Source organism: Lacerta agilis, chromosome 17 (genome assembly GCF_009819535.1).
Source record: "Lacerta agilis isolate rLacAgi1 chromosome 17, rLacAgi1.pri, whole genome shotgun sequence".
NCBI lineage: Eukaryota > Metazoa > Chordata > Lepidosauria > Squamata > Lacertidae > Lacerta > Lacerta agilis.
The window spans coordinates 39,449,131-39,466,463 of NC_046328.1; the positions used below are offsets into that span (position 1 = coordinate 39,449,131).

At 50.9% G+C, this 17,333-nt stretch overlaps 1 protein-coding gene across 1 annotated transcript in view; it reads right to left on the minus strand.

Annotated features, from left to right (window-relative positions):
- The window catches only part of LOC117061564 (sodium/potassium-transporting ATPase subunit alpha-2), a 37,932-nt gene that overhangs the window by 4,524 nt on the left and 16,075 nt on the right, over positions 1 to 17,333 (minus strand). The window contains exons 6-19 of the mRNA XM_033174452.1: positions 17,160 to 17,294; positions 15,727 to 15,844; positions 13,150 to 13,418; positions 12,157 to 12,355; positions 9,621 to 9,730; positions 8,899 to 9,033; positions 7,198 to 7,387; positions 5,911 to 6,086; positions 5,518 to 5,654; positions 4,045 to 4,195; positions 3,148 to 3,316; positions 2,274 to 2,428; positions 1,476 to 1,599; positions 166 to 311 (exon numbers count right to left, since the gene is read on the minus strand). Coding sequence (XP_033030343.1) covers positions 166 to 311; positions 1,476 to 1,599; positions 2,274 to 2,428; positions 3,148 to 3,316; positions 4,045 to 4,195; positions 5,518 to 5,654; positions 5,911 to 6,086; positions 7,198 to 7,387; positions 8,899 to 9,033; positions 9,621 to 9,730; positions 12,157 to 12,355; positions 13,150 to 13,418; positions 15,727 to 15,844; positions 17,160 to 17,294 — 2,214 coding nt within the window. The remainder of the gene's footprint in view (positions 1 to 165; positions 312 to 1,475; positions 1,600 to 2,273; positions 2,429 to 3,147; positions 3,317 to 4,044; positions 4,196 to 5,517; positions 5,655 to 5,910; positions 6,087 to 7,197; positions 7,388 to 8,898; positions 9,034 to 9,620; positions 9,731 to 12,156; positions 12,356 to 13,149; positions 13,419 to 15,726; positions 15,845 to 17,159; positions 17,295 to 17,333) is intronic.

Genomic DNA, 17,333 nt, shown 5'->3' on the forward strand with positions numbered 1-17,333 from the left:
TGATGGGAGTTGTAGTCCCAAAACATCTGGAGGGCCGAGTTTGCCTGTGCCTGATGTAAATGCTGCTGCGTTAAAAAATAAATAAATCTTAAAAATGAGAAACAGGGATTATGTTGCATCTCCATGCAGAGGCTCCCCTCAACGAGAAGAGGGCTCCCCACTCACCCACTCCTGCCCATAGCTGTCTTCCAGGTCGTTTTTGGAGCGGTCGTCCCAGTCCAAGCGGATGCCCAGCAAGGTGGAGGGGAGGAAGCCGTTTTCAGCCAGGATGACAAAATAAGTGAAGAAGCCCCCAAGGGCCTGGATCATACCTGGGGGGGAGAGGGGAGAGGGCGGGAGAGAGTCAGTCCTCTCGAGGGGCACCTGAGCAAAGCTCTGACCAGCAGGACGCGCAAGGGGACCTCAATGGCTGGCCTCCTGCCACTTCTGGGCCAGGGCAGAATCTGCAGAAGGGGAAGACGGTGGCAGCAGGAGAGAGCAGCTGCCTGTGTTTGCCGTGGGGTGGGCGGTAGGGGGTTGTTTCCACCTGCCTCCTCACCATAGCAAGCCCTAGGAACCCTGAGTAAGGAGTTCACAAAAAATATATAAAAACAAACCATTAAGAGAAGTCAAGTTAATAAGGAACTCGCAAGAGATGAACAAGTTTTTGGCTAGGCATAAAATTGTGTGTGTGTGTGTGTGTGTGTGTGTGTGTGTGTGGAAGTTCATAGAATCGCAGAACTATAGATTTGGAAGGGACTCCAAGAGTCATCTAGTCCAGCCCCCTCTCCAATGTAGGAATCAGCTAAATCGCAGCTTGCAAAGGTATTCAGCTTTGGGACTCTACTTTCGGGTGGGATGTCACGGGATTCTCTTTTTCTTGCCCTGCCCTATTTTGCTTAAATGTTGATAGATGCTAAATTAACAGCTTGGTCATAGTGTTACGTCCTAGTGATATTATGCTTTTTATCACACAACGTTGTTTTATTACTGGCAGCTGTGTCTGTCTCTGTAGTGCCCCATCTGCAATATTGATTTAGGACAGTGGTTCCAAATTGGTGCTCTGCAGACCCCAGCAGGGTGGTCTATGGCTACCACAGAGATATCAATTACTGCCCCCCAAAAAAGTATGGCATCCATGGCTTGGCTTTTAAAAAAACAGGGGGTCTGCAACACTTAGCTAATTGGGAACCACTGGTTTATGACATTTATACCCCAGCATTTTCCCTCCGAGTAGCTGACGTGTGTGGTTCTCCCCCCCTTCCTCATTTAGTCCCCACAGAGAGGCAGTGACTGGCCAAGTTCACACCCAGGAAATTTCAGGGCTGAGTGGGGATTCGAACCCTGGTCTCTCCCCGGTGCTAGTCCTATACTCCAACCATAGTGGTGTAGTGGCATCTACAGCGCTTCCCCTGGACCGCCCCTTCTTATTCCCCAATCTGCCCCCCCCCGCTGCTTCCCGCCTGGCTGCTGGCAGGGGGGGGGGAGCCCCTCACCGATCTGCCCGTAGGCCATGCTGATGAGACGCTCGTTCACCAGCTTGTCCGTCTTGGGGTTCCTCGGCTGCCTCTTCATGATGTCGCTCTCCGCAGCCTCGTAAGCGAGGGAGATGGCCGGCACCTAAGGGAGAAGGAGGAGCAGCAGCAGCGGGGGGGGGGGGTGAATTTCAGTGGGGCAGCGAGAACTGGAAACAGAAATAAGGCTGTTGGGGGGGGGGAATCCAGCCCCATTTCCCACAGATAACAGTTTGGTAATGATCCCCATGTTTGTGAGAGAGGTGCTCTCGACTGAAAATCCACACAGGGTTTTTCAGGGCAGGCATTTGAGCAGAATCTCACCCTCCACAGGAACATCTGCAAGCTCTAGGGTTCGATTTCAGAGTCCCGTGGATGACTGGGATGAGATCGGATGAAATACAGGGTGAGTCCTTTAAAAGGGGCCCCGTGGATACAGAGTACACATGTTCTTTTAAAAGACTCGCCCTGTATATGCTGCCCACTCTGGGAACCACCGATTCATGTTACGTCAGGCACCCCCAAACTCAGCCCTCCAGATGTTTTGGGACTACAACTCCCATCATCCCTAGCTAACAGGACCAGTGGTCAAGGATGATGGGAACTGTAGTCAAAAAAAAATCTGGAGGGCCAAGTTTGGGGGTGCCTGGGTTATGTATAGAATTGTACCACCTTCCCTTGGCTAATATGTCGCAGGATTTTGTTTAAATGCAGCCTTCTTTGAGAAGTCCACGCGAGGGGGTTTATCCTGCCCCCTCCCTGGGTCCTGGAGAGGCTCACCATGTCGGTGCCCAGGTCAATGCACAGGATGGTGACTGTGCCCAGGGGAAGAGGGATGTTGGCGATGATGAAGAGCAGGAAAGGGGTGATCTCTGGAATGTTGCTGGTCAGGGTGTAGGCTATGGACTTCTTCAGGTTGTCAAAGATCAGGCGACCTGCCGGCCAGAGGATGGAGGCGCCGTTTGTTTGTTTGTTTGTTTCATAAGATTTATACACCACTTAATTGTAAACAAACAACCACCGTCAAAGTGGTTTACAAAGATAACAGAAACAACAAAATCACCAGTAAAAGCAACATTCAAAAGACAAAATCAGCGACGAATGAAAACATACACCAGCAATTCTACATGCCTGGACAGGCTTGCCTGAAGAAGAATGCTTTTAGGGGGTGTTGAAAAGAGTACAGTGAAGGTGCCTGTTGGATATCAATAGGCAGGGAGTTCCAAAGTGTGGGTGCCACTCAGGGCCGGATTTAGGTTTGATGAGGTCCTAAGCTACTCCTTTGTCAACAACAAATTGCCGCTGTTTTTTGTGTTGAATATATGCCACATGGAGCCTACACAACTCAAAACATTGTTGCTGTATGTAGGTTTAATTTGATTTATTTTTTTATCTTATATTTTGGAAATGTACATCCAGTTTTTCCCCCTTTAAATTTGTTGGGGGCCCCCAAGGGAGTAGGGCCCTGAGCTACAGCTGGTTGGTGCCACCCCTCTAAAGGCCGACTTCTTACGAGCGAAAGGCGGGTTTTGTGCAACACCTCCCGCAGTGCCAGTTCTGCAGATATATCGGTTGGGCAGGCAGATGTGGGGCTAGGGGGTTGGAGGGATGGGCGAAGGAGTGGCAGCAGGGCCTCCTGGCCCCTTCCACCCACCTTCCTCCACCCCCGTAACGATGGAGGCGAAGTTGTCGTCCAGGAGGATCATGTCCGCAGCCTGCTTGGAGACGTCGGAGCCGGCAATTCCCATGGCGATGCCAATGTCAGCCTTCTTCAAGGCGGGCGAGTCGTTCACCCCGTCCCCGGTCACTGCCACGATGGCCCCCTGGAGAGCAGGAGGGGGGAAGGGCGGTCAGCACTGGACGTTTAGAGAAGGTGCAGAATGCTAGGATCTATCTGATGGGGTGGACATGTGGGAACGTGGCTCAGGAAGCACTGAACCTATTATTATTATTATTATTATTATTATTATTATTATTATTATTATTATTATTATTATTATTAAATTTGTACACACCCTTCATCTGAAGATTACAGGGCAGTTCACACATGAAAATACAAAATGAGACCACAAGATACCTAATAAAACACAAACAGATCAATAACCCTCCTTCCACAAAGACATTTAAAAGGCCAAAGATGGTTTAATGATCCAATGGCTAGGTTACAGAGAAATGTTTTTGCCTGGCATCTAAAGATATGCAGTGAAGGCACCAGGCGAGCCTCACTGGGAAAGCATTCTGCAAATGGGGAGCCACCACAGAAAAGTCCGGTTCTCCTGTTGCCGCTCTCCTGACCTCTCGTAGAGGGGAAAGGTCTCTAAATGTCCGGATCTGACTCTCCTCAATCTTTTTATGGGAGAAAATACTAACTTGAAGCTTACACCTGTAATGAGTTCTCTTCCACTAGCATCCAGGTATCCAGAGAGGTCCTGGAAGGACTTAGAGGGGGTTTCCCTCGCAAATTGGCAAATAGCACTGGTGGGAAAATTAAACAATAGAATAAAATTATTACGTACCTGGCAAAAAAATGAAAACAGGGCATCCTGCTCACCTGCCTCTGGCAACCTTCCACGATGATGAGCTTCTGCTGTGGGGAGGTGCGGGCGAAGACGATCTCAGTGTGGTTCTTGAGGATCTCGTCCAGGTGCTCAGAGGTCATGTCTTTGAGGTCAGATCCGTGGACCACACAAGCCTTGGCCTCCCTGCGAGGGGAGTGTGAGATGTAATCCACTGGAGCAGTCAAGTACAACATTCCTTGTTTTGCTAGAGCGGACATGCAGGGGATGTTGGGCCAGCCAGTTGAACTTCCTGTTACACCTGGCGGGGGGATCCTTCCTTGGCATGTGACCGGTAGGTGGGCGTGACCTTTCCAGACCTGGTAAAAGGCCAAGTCCCGTAGCGACCTCCCTTCTTTTTCGTCCTGCCTGCTCCCTGAGTTATCTCCCATATGGGGTAAACCAATTCCTATGTATTTGTATCTCTTGAGACTCTTGAGAGTCCCATGGACTGCAAAAAGATCAAACCTCTCCATTCTGAAGGAAATCAGCCCTGAGAGCTCACTGGAAGGGCAGATCCTGAAGCTGAAGCTCCAGTACTTTGGCCACCTCATGAGAAGAGAAGACTCCCTGGAAAAGACCCTGATGTTGGGAAAGATGGAGGGCACAAGCAGAAGGGGACAGCAGAAGGTGATATGGTTGGACAGTGTTCTCGAAGCGACTGGCATGAGTTTGGCCAAACTGCAGGAGGCAGTGGAGGATAGGCGTGCCTGGCGTGCTCTGGTCCATGGGGTCACGAAGAGTCGGACACAACTGAACGACTGAACAACAAATGTATTTGTAACCTCAAGCCTTAAGCCTGCCTTCAGGGATCACACTGTGCTCTGCCTGATCGTGAGTAAACTTCTTCTTGTTACTTTATTCATTTAGGAGGAATGAAAGGGCTCTTACCAGGAATAATAGAACATATCCCAATCTGGGCAAGCGAGACTGAATTGCTTATTCTCTTAAGAGGCTCACACGAGCCTGCAGCCAGCTTCCTGCTGTGTGACAGGGGAACAAACTCTGCTATATGAAGAAACTTGCTAGCGCGAGTCAGGAAGGATAATATGAATCAATCTATCCTCTCCTGTTACCCACAACATTCCCACAGGGAGGGGGCGGGCGGGGAAGAACAAGCCACATTGGTGAAGGAAGCCCAGGAGATACCTGGTTGTAGGAGGCGGGAGAGGGAAGAAGAAGAGTCTGGATTTGATATCCCGCTTTATCACTACCTGAAGGAATCCCAAAGCGGCTCACATTCTCCTTTCCCTTCCTCCCCCACAACAAACACTCTGTGAGGTGAGTGGGGCGGAGAGACTTCAGAGAAGTGTGACTAGCCCAAGGTCACCCAGAAGCTGCATGTGGAGGAGCGGAGACGAGAACCCGGTTCACCAGATTACGAGTCCACCGCTCCTAACCACTACACCACACTGGGCAGCCCCACTGGAGAAGCGTGGGGCTGCCCAGGGACTGAAGAGCTGCCCTACCTGGGGTTGACCTGGTTGACGGGGATGTTGAGTCGGTCGGCGATGTCCTCCACCGTCTCGTTCCCCTCAGAGATGATGCCCACCCCCTTGGCAATGGCCTTGGCGGTGATGGGGTGGTCGCCAGTCACCATAATCACCTGCGGGTGGAGGGGGGAAGGGGGAAGAGGCAGCAGTCAGGAAACAACCCTCGTCCAGTGAAGCCCAAGGTTGCAAGATTCAGGAGAGATACAAGAAAGGCCTCCTTCTGTCGCAAGAGGCGGGGGTGGCCAACAGCCAAGTGGGGGATTCGCCCCCTCGTCTCCCAGGCCTTAGCCCGGCTTTGCTTTCTCTGGGGTGTATGGGGTGGGGAGAGGGAGGGCAGAAGCCGGAGCCGCTCCCCCCAGCATGGCTGACCTTAATCCCGGCGCTGCGGCACTTCCCCACGGCATCCGGCACAGCCGCCCGAGGGGGGTCAATCATGGACATGAGCCCCACGAAGCAGAGGTTGCTGGTGGGGAAGTTGACTTCGTCAGCATCAAACTTGAAGCCTCGCGGGAACTGCTCTTCCGGGAGGTTGTAGTGGCAGAAACCTGTGGGGTTGCGGAGACGGACCGAGGGAGAGTGAGGCTCCAAGAACAGCTCCGCAGCCAGCTGCTCAGCCACCTGGAGCGGCGTGCACCTGGGGCAGGGTGATTCACCCATGGGGGTGGGGCAACCCACCCACAGGAGCGATCATCATGATGGCACGATCCTCCCGGGAGTCCGATCATGGCGCAGTTGTGCGATCCTCCCGGCAAGGGCTGACTGCAGCACGGCAGCATCCGGGGGGCCGATCGCAACGCAGCGGCGCGATTGCCCAGGGGGTATTTTGTCACCCCCCCCCTCTGGGATGGCACCCAGGGCAGACCGCCCCCACCGCCCCCCTTCCCACGCCTCTGCCCAAGAGCTTGCCCACCCTGCTCTCCAACACAGAGAAAGCCCCGTTGCCAGCAGCTCACCCCGGCTCAGAGCCACCTCCCCCCTCTGCATCTCATAACTCTGCCTGCTGGTGGGGGGGGGTGTCCTTTCCCTGGTGGGTCATATGTCTGTGCCTGCAGATTCTCCTTTCCCCTTAGAGGTATGCAGTGGCAGACGGTTCGCCACATTCAGCAATGTTTCCACTGTGCTGCAGTTTGCCTTCTGGCAATAAAACGACGTTATCTGTCCTGATGTCGACAGTGGTGGATTTTTTATGTAATTAAACACGTTATTGTTACATTATTGTTGTGTAACAATGCACCCTTCGTTTGAGTGCAAAGGAATAACTTTCTGATGTCAAGAGGTTGGATGGCCACCTGTCAGGGATCCTTAGCTGTGATTCCGCCACTGCAGGGGGCTGGTCTGGGTTGCCAACACTACAGTTCTATGAAACACAGTGCAGGGAAAGATAATCAATGACTTATTGTTTCAGTTTGAAAACAACAACAGCGAACGCTGGTTGTATCCAGTGGAATGATTTCTGTTCCAGGCGTAGAACAAAGAAGCAAATGCTAGCGATTTCTGCCATAATTCCCCTGAGCAATAGTGCAACGTGGTGTCAGAAGTTGCTGTTAGTTTCTAAATTCTCACAAGAGTCGCCACACTCCACTCGAGAGAGCCGCATGCATCGATTGTGTGCTTTCCTTGCCCCCCTCCCTTTCCCCCCCGCCCAGGCCTCCTCACCCAGCACTCTCTCGCCCAGCCCCCCCAGCTCAAGGTAGGCGTTCTGGAAGGCGTCCCGCATCTCCTCGTCGAGGGGCACCTCCTGCCCTTGCAAAAGGATGTTGGAGCAGCGGTCGAGGATCCTCTCGGGGGCTCCCTTCATCACCAGGACGTAGCCGTTGGGCTTGTCTTCGAGCTCATGGATGGAGAGCTGGAGAGGGAGGGAGAAGCGGGGAAGAGAGAGATCTGAGTGGGGGTCTATTCTGAAGGGGCTCTTGGGTGGCCAAAAGCCAGGGGTGTGCTTTAGTTGGGGTTCCTGAATAAAACCAACTTTTATTTGTAAAAGGATTTCTATGCCACTGCTTATATACTGAAATATTAGGGCGCTGTACAGAGTTAAAAACAGTCGGTAAAATGAGTGGTCAAAAAGAGAGAGGCTCAGACAGGCCTTTGGGAGATGTCTGAAAGTCAAAAGCAAGAGGGTGCCTGCCGCCCCTCTGCATGGGAGCAGCAACCCTCCTCTGTCACACTAGCAGAGCTCCTCTGGACGGCGTCCGTGATGCCCTTTGTCCCTGCCGTGAAATAGGCGCCCATGCTCCTGTTGCACTTCAGCATTTGAGCACAGAGTTTTCCCAGAGTGAAAACACAGCTCACAGTGGGTCTTAAAAGCCCAGTGAGGAGAACCGGGCATCCTCCTGGCTTCAGAGGTGGCGGCTGTGCAAGGAACGCCACCTCAGCTCTTCTTCTCAGGCTGGATCCAGGAGAAAGATGCCTGTGTGGACTGAAGACTGCAAGGGGGGGGGGTCTTTCTTGCTGGCCCTGAACCCCTCTCTGCCGTTAAGCTGGGCTCCGGCCCCCTCTAGTGGATCCTCGCAGCCATTTCACTCACAGCACTGGGTCGAATGAACAGATTCAGGCAAGAGTTAGCGGGAGAAATCCCAGTTTGAAAAAGGGGCATCGCTCATTCTGATCTTGTTTCATGGAGCTCTTCTGAGTCTCTGCCTGTGGGGACTGGTGCCTCTGAGCTCCAAGGCAAAGCAAAGCCTTGTTTTACTAACTTACAAACTTGATTAAAAAATAAAAATAAATCCCTGCTGTTCAGTCCAAAGGTCCCTACAGTGGCTTAGGGGTTTTCCTAATTTAAAAAAAAATGCCAATAATAATAATAATAATAATAATAATAATAATAATAATAATAATTTGTACCCCACCCATCTGGCTGGATTTCCCTAGCCACTCTGGGCAGCTTCCAACAAAAATCAAATACATTAAAATATCACACATTAAAAGCTTCCCTAAACAGGGCTGCCTTCAGGTATTTTCTGAATGTCAGGTAGTTGTCTATCTCTTTGACATCTGGTGGGAGGGCGTTCCACAGGGCGGGCGCCACCACCAAGAAGGCCCTCTGCCTGGCTCCCTGTAGCTTTGCTTCTCGCAGTGAGGGAACCACCAGAAGGCAGTACCCAGCAATATAATAACAGGGGCATACACAATAAAATGGGGAAACTGTGAAAAGCACCTGTAGCTGTGACAGCACCCCCACCCCCACGTGTCCACTGTGAGATAGGTTAGGCTGAGAGAGGCAGGGGCTGCCCCCCCCAAGGTCACAAACCAGTGAGCTTCATGGCCAAGTGGGGATTCGAACCCTCATCTCCCCCAAGTCCTAGCCTAACCACTGCACCACCACCGACACACATACACCCCCCCACACACACACCCAACCTGGTATTTGTTGGTGGAGTTGAAAGGGATCTCGGTCACTTTGGGGTTCCTGTCGCGCATCTTCCTGACGGACCCACAGGAGAGCTCAATGCATTTCAGGAGGGCCGACTCTGAGGCGTCGCCAGCCGTGTCCCTCTGGCAGAGAGAGAGGGGGGGGGAAGGAAGGGGGTCAGGGGAGGATGTCTACTGCCCCCCACACTGTGGCCTGGAGGGAAATTTCCTGTTTTGGCTCCGCATGCAGTGCCCCAACCGCACCACTCACGTAAAGAGCTACCAACCCACTTTAAACAGTTTACGGCTTCCTTCAAAGAATCCCGGGAACTGTAGCTTGTTAAGGGTGCAGAGAGTCATTAAGAGCCCCCCCATTCCACTTCCCAGAGCTATAATTCCCAGAGTGACCCAACAGCCAACCCTTCTTCCCAGGGAACTCTGGGAACTGTAGAGCCACATTCACATTTAAAGCGCTACGACACCACTTTAGCCAGCCATGGCTTTCTCCAAAGAATCCCTGGGAACTGTAGTTCATTCAGGGTGCAGAGAACCATTAGGAGACCCCAGAGCTACAATTCCCAGGGTGGTTTAACAATCGGTGCCTCTTCCCGGGGAACTCTGGGAACGGTAGAGCTGGCATGGTGCAGGAAGAGGAGGGAGGGTCTCCCTAGGCCAAGGGGGACCTTGGTTCTGTGTCTGGGGCCGACCTCCCTCTGCTGCCCCCACTGTACCTTAGAGATGGGGACCTTGTCCTGCCCTGCTTTGAAGACAGCCCGGTTGCAGAGGCCGGCGATCCGGGCCAGGGCCGTCCACGTGGGCGACCGTTTGTCGAACGTGGCACCTGCGGAGAGAGAACGGGGGGGGGGGAGGTGGGGTCTCAGAGCGGAGTACGGCAGGGGGTGGCTTGCCCTTCTCGCCGCCACCAGCAGCGGAGAGCAGATGGGTCTCTCCTGGGCAGGAAGCTGCCAGGTGGTTGGTCCCTCTAGCTCAGTACTGTCCACACTGACTGGCAGCAGCGGCTTCCCGGGGTTTCAGGCAGAGAGTCTCTCCCAGCCCTCCGTGGAGATGCCGCTGTATTGGGGACTGAGCCGGGGACCTTCCACTGAGCTGTGGCTCTTCCACCTCCCCACAATCTCTGACCTCTGGGGTCCCTCCTTCCTGGGGGCAAGGGGAATTGTTCTGCCTGGGATCTGCCAGCACCCTTCCATCCCGCCTCCCAGGTAAATGCAAGTATTACACATCATCACCACCATCATTACATTTAGATCTCAGCTGTGATTCCTCCATTGCAGGGGGTTGGACTAGATGACCCTTGGGAGACCCTTCCAATGCTACAGTTCCATGTCTTATTGATTGGGTTTATATCCCACCTTTTCCTCCAAGGAACTCCAGGTGGGGTAAATGGTTCTCCCCGTCCTCATTTAATCCTCACAGCAATGACCCTACAAGGCAGGCTGAGAGATGGTGACTGGCTCCAAGTCACCCAGTGAGCTTGACGCTGAGTGGGGATTCGAACACAGGTCTCCCAGGTCATATTCCAACACGCTAACTTTTCTTTCTTTCTTTGGCAATCCCTCCTAGCCGAGTATGATTGTCTTCCATGAACACGGTCTTAACAGTGAGTCCGTAAGTGGCTGTGGAGGCCAATTCTGGATCCTCACGTCCTTCCACAGTGGGGACATAGGTTTCCGGGCAGGAGTTGATGACGGTGAGGATGTGCAAAACATTCCTGATTTTTCTACTACTGCAATGCCACTTACTGGCATGTAAAAAATATCAACCTGTGACTTTACTGCAGTCCGAATAGTTAATGGCAACTGATCGAAAGAAGTCTTTCGTAGTTCAGACCGAAGCTTCGGAAGCTGGTCTTGGCGCCATCAACAAGATGATGAAGGTGAACTGCCTTCTGTTGTATTTATCAGCAAGAAGATCTTGCCCAGAGAACGTAATTACGCTGCGCCTGAGAAAGTGTGTTTAGCTGAAGGAAAGGTAAAGGGACCCCTGACTGTTAGGTCCAGTCGTGTCCAACTCTGGGGTTGCGGCGCTCATCTCGTGTTACTGGCCGAGGGAGCCAGCATACAGCTTCCGGGTCATGTGGCCAGCATGACTAAGCCACTTCTGGCAAACCAGAGCAGCGCATGGAAAAGCTGTTTACCTTCCCGCCGGAGCGGAACCTATTTATCTACTTGCACTTTGACGTGCTTTTGAACTGCTAGGTGGGCAGGAGCAGGGACCGAACAACAGGAGCTCACCCCGTCACGGGGATTCGAACCGCCAACCTTCTGATCAGCAAGCCCTAGGCTCTGTGGTCTAACCCACAGCGCCACCCGCGTCCCTTTTAGTTGAAGTGTGGGCCCTTAATAAACTACAATCTCACCTCTGGGGTCAGCAGTTTACACTTGAAGCGGATCATTCCCCGTTATGTTGGTTAGACAGAGTCAAGGATTCCAGCCAAAAGCTTTTAAGGCGGAGTCTCACTCTTCAGGATTTCGATTTTGACACAGTTCATATAAAACAGGCACAGGCAAACTCAGCCCTCCAGATGTTTTGAGACTACAATTCCCTTCACCCCTGACCACTGCTCCTGTTAGCTAGGGATGATGGGAGTTGTAGTCCCAAAACATCTGGAGGGCCGGGTTTGCCTATGCCTGATACAAAAGGAAGTGCTAATAAAGTTGCTGGCTGTTGATCTAGAATCTTTGTGGATTACGAGGATTAATTTTAACTGGTGTGTTTTAATCTTGCAGTATGTACTATGGATTTCCCCCCCTATGTATATTTCTTCTTTGGTAATCTATCTGCTCAGTTATCGTTGGTTTTAGAATGGTTATAGTAAAGATATTGTTCGTGGTTCAGGTCTACTTGAGGATGAAAATTCGAACTTTTAGAATTTCATCTTCAGAGAAAAGAAGGGGTGCAATGAATAGTGATACTGTGAGCAGGTACCGCTGGGGGGGGGTCTCCTCAGGCAGGTGATAACAATTAGTCCCCAAAGGGGGAGTGTGGGATGGGGCTGCCCGGTTGCCAGCACCCCCCCACCCCTATAAATATTTGAGTTAACCTGTGGGGGGAGGGAGAGAAGACACTGTGTTTTAGACTGTTCTTACTGGATTCCTGGGTGTCTGTGAGGAGGGGTGGGGGGAAGGGGTTCAGTCCTGATTTGAAAGCTGGGGGGTCAAGGGGGCACCCCAGACCAACTCCCCTTCCATCCTGCTTCCCAACAGCAGCTCTGTTTCCCCACGTGCCCACCCCCTGCCCCCCGCTCACCAGATTGGTCCTCTGTGGTGTCTGCCTCGTGGATCTGGTTGTCGAACCACATGTGGGCCACGGTCATGCGGTTCTGGGTGAGGGTGCCCGTCTTGTCGGAGCAGATGGTGGAGGTGGAGCCCAGCGTCTCCACGGCCTCCAGGTTCTTCACCAGGCAGTTCTTGCGGGCCATGCGCTTGGCGGTCAGGGTCAAGCACACCTGCCGGGCGGCGGGGAGAGGGTCAAGCAAGGGAGAGCAAGCAAAGACAAAGGGAGGAGGAGCCTCCTAGATCCCGCCAGTGGCCCACCTCGTCCAGCCTCCGGTCTTCACAGTGGCCAACCAGGTGCCCCTTTTGGGAAACCCCTCCTGCGGTTTCCAGCAACTGCATTTTGGAAGCATATACTGCCTCCTTTCTGGGAACATTCCTCTAGGGCAGCGTTTGGGGAAACATTTTACAGCCCCCCAGATACAGTGGTACCTCGGTTTAAGAACAGCCCTGTCTAAGAACGATTCGGTTTACAAACTCTGCAATACCGGTTTGCAAACTTTACCTCGGTCTAAGAACGGAATCTGAGCGGTGGAAGGGCATCAGCGGCGGGAGGCCTCATTAGGGAAAGCGCGCCTCGGTTGAAGAATGGTTTCGGTTTAAGAATGGACTTCCAGAACCAATTAAGTTCATAAACCGAGGTACCACTGGCGAAGGAACGGGGGTGCGGAGGGAACGGACCACCCCGGCACTACTATTCCGGTAGGGTGCCATCGCGGCAGCCCTGACACACGCCCGCGCCAGGCACCACACCCCCAGAACGCGCACCACACCCCCAGGGTGCATGCCATGCCCTCGCAGGTGGCGCACCATGCCCTCCAGGGGTGCCAGCCAAGCCCCCGCCTGCTCTCCCCCCCCCAGGAGCGGAGCATGCAGCTTCGCCACTGCGAGGTTCGACTGTATATCGCTGCCCTCCTTTCTCACAGCGCCCGCCCCGGTGCCCCCCAGAACCTAGTTGTGAGCCTACCGTGACGGTGGCCAGGAGGCCTTCGGGGACGTTGGCCACGATGATGCCGATGAGGAAGATGACGCCCTCCAGCCAGGTGTAGCCGAGGATGAGGGAGAGGATGAAGAAGGACATTCCCAGGAAGACGGCCACGCCGGTGATGATGCGGATGAAGTGCTCGATCTCCATGGCGATGGGGGTGCGGCCCACCTCCAGGCCGGAAGCCAGGGAGGCGATGCGGCCCATCACGGTCCGGTCCCCGGTGGAGATGACGATGCCCCGGGCGGTGCCTGCGCAGGACAGGAGGGAAAGCGAAGAGGTGTTTCCCCCTCTCCAAATCGGGGAGAGGTTGCTGGTTCCGGGGGTGTCCCTGGCACCTGTGTTCCTCAGGTGAACCTGGGATCCGGGCGCCTATGTCTACTTCAAGCAGCATGTGGTTAAACTGTGGAACTCCCTGCCACAGGAGGCAGGGATGGCCACCAACTCAGATGCCTTTAAAGGAGGACTGGACACACCGAGGGAGGAGGAGGAGAGGGCTATTGATGGCTAGCTAGACTCTGCCTCCACCTTCAGAGGCAGCGAAGCTTCTGAATACCAGTTGCTGGAAACCACAAGAAGGCTATAATAATAATAATAATAATAATAATAATAATAATAATAATAATAATAATAATAATAATTTATTATTTGTAGCCTGCCCATCTGGCTGGGTTTCCCCAGCCACTCGGGGTGGCTTCCAACAGATAAAAAATACATTAAAACATCAATCATTAAAAACATCCCTGAACACCAAAACTTCCCTTCCCTAAAAACTTTGTTTCTCTTTCACTTCTGTTGCGCTCGAATCCTGCTTGCACGGTTCCCTTGGGGGCATTTTCTCAGCCACGCTAAGGACAGAGTGCTGGGCTAGGTGGGCCCCCTTGGGCCTGATCCAGAAGCCAGGCTCTTAAGATCTAATGGAACCTCCAGGTCCAGAGGCAGTCTATCCATACCCCTCGGTTCTGAGGGGCTTTTTGCTACTGTGAGAACAGGCTGCTAGCCTAGATGGCCTGATCCAGAAGACAGACTGTCTTTATATTCTTATGCTCCGGGGCATGCCTGGTTTCTCAGGTAAACCTGAGATTCTGATGCTACGTGTCAGAATCGGGTTCGAAACCTACCTAAATCCTGTGGGGAATATCAGCCAGGAAGAAAGAATGCTCAGGCCACAGTAACAATGCTTCTTGTATTTTAAATGTGATGTGATCTTTCTCTCCCACCCTCATTTTATTTTTTCTTCCTTCCCCTCCTTTGTTTCTCTTTCACTTCTTTCTTCATTAAATTTGCCTATATATGTGTGTATACAGTGGACGCTCGGCTTGCGAACATGATCCGTGCGGGAGGCACGTTCGCAACCTGCAGCGTTTGCAACCCGCGGCGCCACGTCTGCGTATGCACGGGTCGCGATTTGGCGCTTCTGCACATGCTGGTGCGCCGAAACCTGCAAGTAACCCATTCCAGTGTGCACGGTGCGCAACCCGAAACCGGGCAACCTGAAGCGACCATAACCCAAGGTATGACTGTGTGTGTGTGTGTGTGTGTGTGTGTGTGTGTGTTTATGCGGCTTAGGACCCTCATACCTAAGGAACCGCCTCTCCTGGTATGTCCCAGGTAGGACCTTAAGGTCCTCAAATAATAACTTTTTGGAGGTCCCGAGCCACAAGGATGCTAGGTTGGCATCAACTAGGGCCAGAGCCTTCTCAGTACTGCCCCCACTTGGTGGAACAGTCTGGCACAAGAGACCAGGGCCCTGCGGGATTTGGCATCTTTCCGCAGGGCCTGCAAGACGGAGCTGTTCCACCTGGCCTTTGGGTTGGTTTCAGTTTAACCCTTAGGTTTCGTTCTTTTGGTGTGATTGGTGGGCTACTTAAAAATGAGGCTGCAGTTTAGATTTAATTTTAAATTGTCTTTTAATCTGTATTTTAATACAAAATCGAAAATTCTTTCCAGTAGCACCTTAGAGACCAACTGAGTTTGTTCCTGGTATGAGCTTTCGTGTGCATGCACACTTCTTCAGATACGCACACGAAAGCTCATACCAGGAACAAACTCAGTTGGTCTCTAAGGTGCTACTAGAAAGAATTTTCGATTTTGTTTTGACTATGGCAGACCAGCACGGCTACCCACCTGTATCTGTATTTTAATGAATTGTTTTATGTTTTCGTTGTGATTTTATTGGTGTTAGCCGCCCGGAGCCCGGTTTGGCGGGGAAGGGCGGGGTATATATAAAAATTTATTATTATCATTATTATATTATTACACACACACACACACACACACACACACACCGTCTGACATGCCGCCGCTCTGCTATTGGATCAATTTTGACATAGATGAATTAATGAATGAATAAGCTGGGCAGGGTCTGGGTGCCATTCAGTGTGCCCCGGGGGATGCCCGGGGTTGGCGGAGGGAACCATTCCTGCAGCCTGGCAGCGAAGATTATGATGCCCAGGCCTGACCTTCCAGGAGGGGGGGGGGTCAGTTCTCTGATTTTCCTCGGCTTCTTCCCCCCTCCTCCCCCCACCCCACGGCCCCCCAGCCCCTTTGCCCTTTCACCTTCCACACAGTTGGTGGAGAAGAAGCAGATGTTTCGGGTCTCCAGAGGATTCTCGTGGGTGAACTCCGGAGAACGGGTCTGTGGTTCTGACTCGCCCGTCAGGGAGGAGTTATCCACCTGCAAGAGACAACAGAAAAAGCTGTGTGGTGTGGTTCCCCCCCCTAACATATTTATCGACTGGATTTATATCCTGCTCCTCCTCCCACGAGAGGCAACATATGCATTTATTTTCTTTCTTTTTTTGATAATAATTTTTATTAGTTCTCAATTACAATAATCCAATAATAGCCTCATCATAACAATGCCAAATTATAATACAATTACTAATACCAATATAATTTGATGCCAAATTATAGCATTTACGTGGCCCCACCATGTGCGAGAATCGATGGTTTGATGATTCACCGTATTCTTCCATGTATAAGACTAGGTTTTTTCCCTAAAAAATAATGTCAAAATTTTGGGGGCGTCTTATACATGAATACATCTCCCCCATTTTCTTAAATTAGAGTCCTCAAAAATTAAATTAAATTAAATTGGAGTCTTATATATGGGGGCGTCTTATAGATGGAAAAATGTGGTACTTTATTTCAGCGTTTTTCAGGGAGTGGGACTAGATGAGCCTCATTTCCAACTCTACAGTTCTGTGATTCTATATTCTGCACCTCGGATTTGATTTAAATCAAATCAATTTAAATCACTAGTCAGTAAGACTTGATCTAAATCATGATTTTTTTTAAAAGAAAGACACATTCTTGCTGGTATTATCTTAATATTTACAACCAAAGGAAAGTTTCATTTTTGGAATAATAAAATTTCAGAGTATTTTTTACAGTTATAGCAAAAATCACTGATTTGGTTATACTATTAGAAACACACAGATAGATAATTATGAAATTATTGAGAGGTTTAAGAAGTTAACGGTTTATATTTGGATAACTTGTCTGCTGTACTTTATCGGAAGGCGAAAACCAATCATTTCCTTAATAACAATTTAAACAATTTATTTAACTAAAGCAGTAACATTATAGCATATGTATCCATGTTTGTTAACTGATGTGGTTAAACATTATATATATATATATATATATATATATATATATATATATATATATATATATATATATATATATATATATATATATATATATATATATATATAAACTTAGACTGAGTTTTAGCACACATGAAAAAGTTAAAACAAGTCCTTATTTCCTGATGAATAGCCTTTGGACTGTAATGTAACTTAAATAGAAAACTATGTTTAGAAAGATTTAACCCCCCCCCAAAAAAAGCATTTTATTTTAAAAATCCAATTTAATTTTTTTTAATAAACTGATTTAAAAAAATTAAATTAATTTTTTTTTAAAAAAAAGGTTTTTATCCACCCTGGGGCCTTCCCTCGTGCCGTTTCCCTCTTGGCCGCCCTCACCTTGCAGCCATGCGAGGAGATGATCCTCAGGTCTGCGGGAACCCGGTCTCCTCCTTTCACCTCCACCAGGTCCCCGACCACCACGTTTTCCGCATTGATCTGGTTCTTCTCCCCTTCGCGGATCACCAGGGCTTGCTGGGGGCACAAGGGGTTAATGCTGTAGGTCAGCCCCAC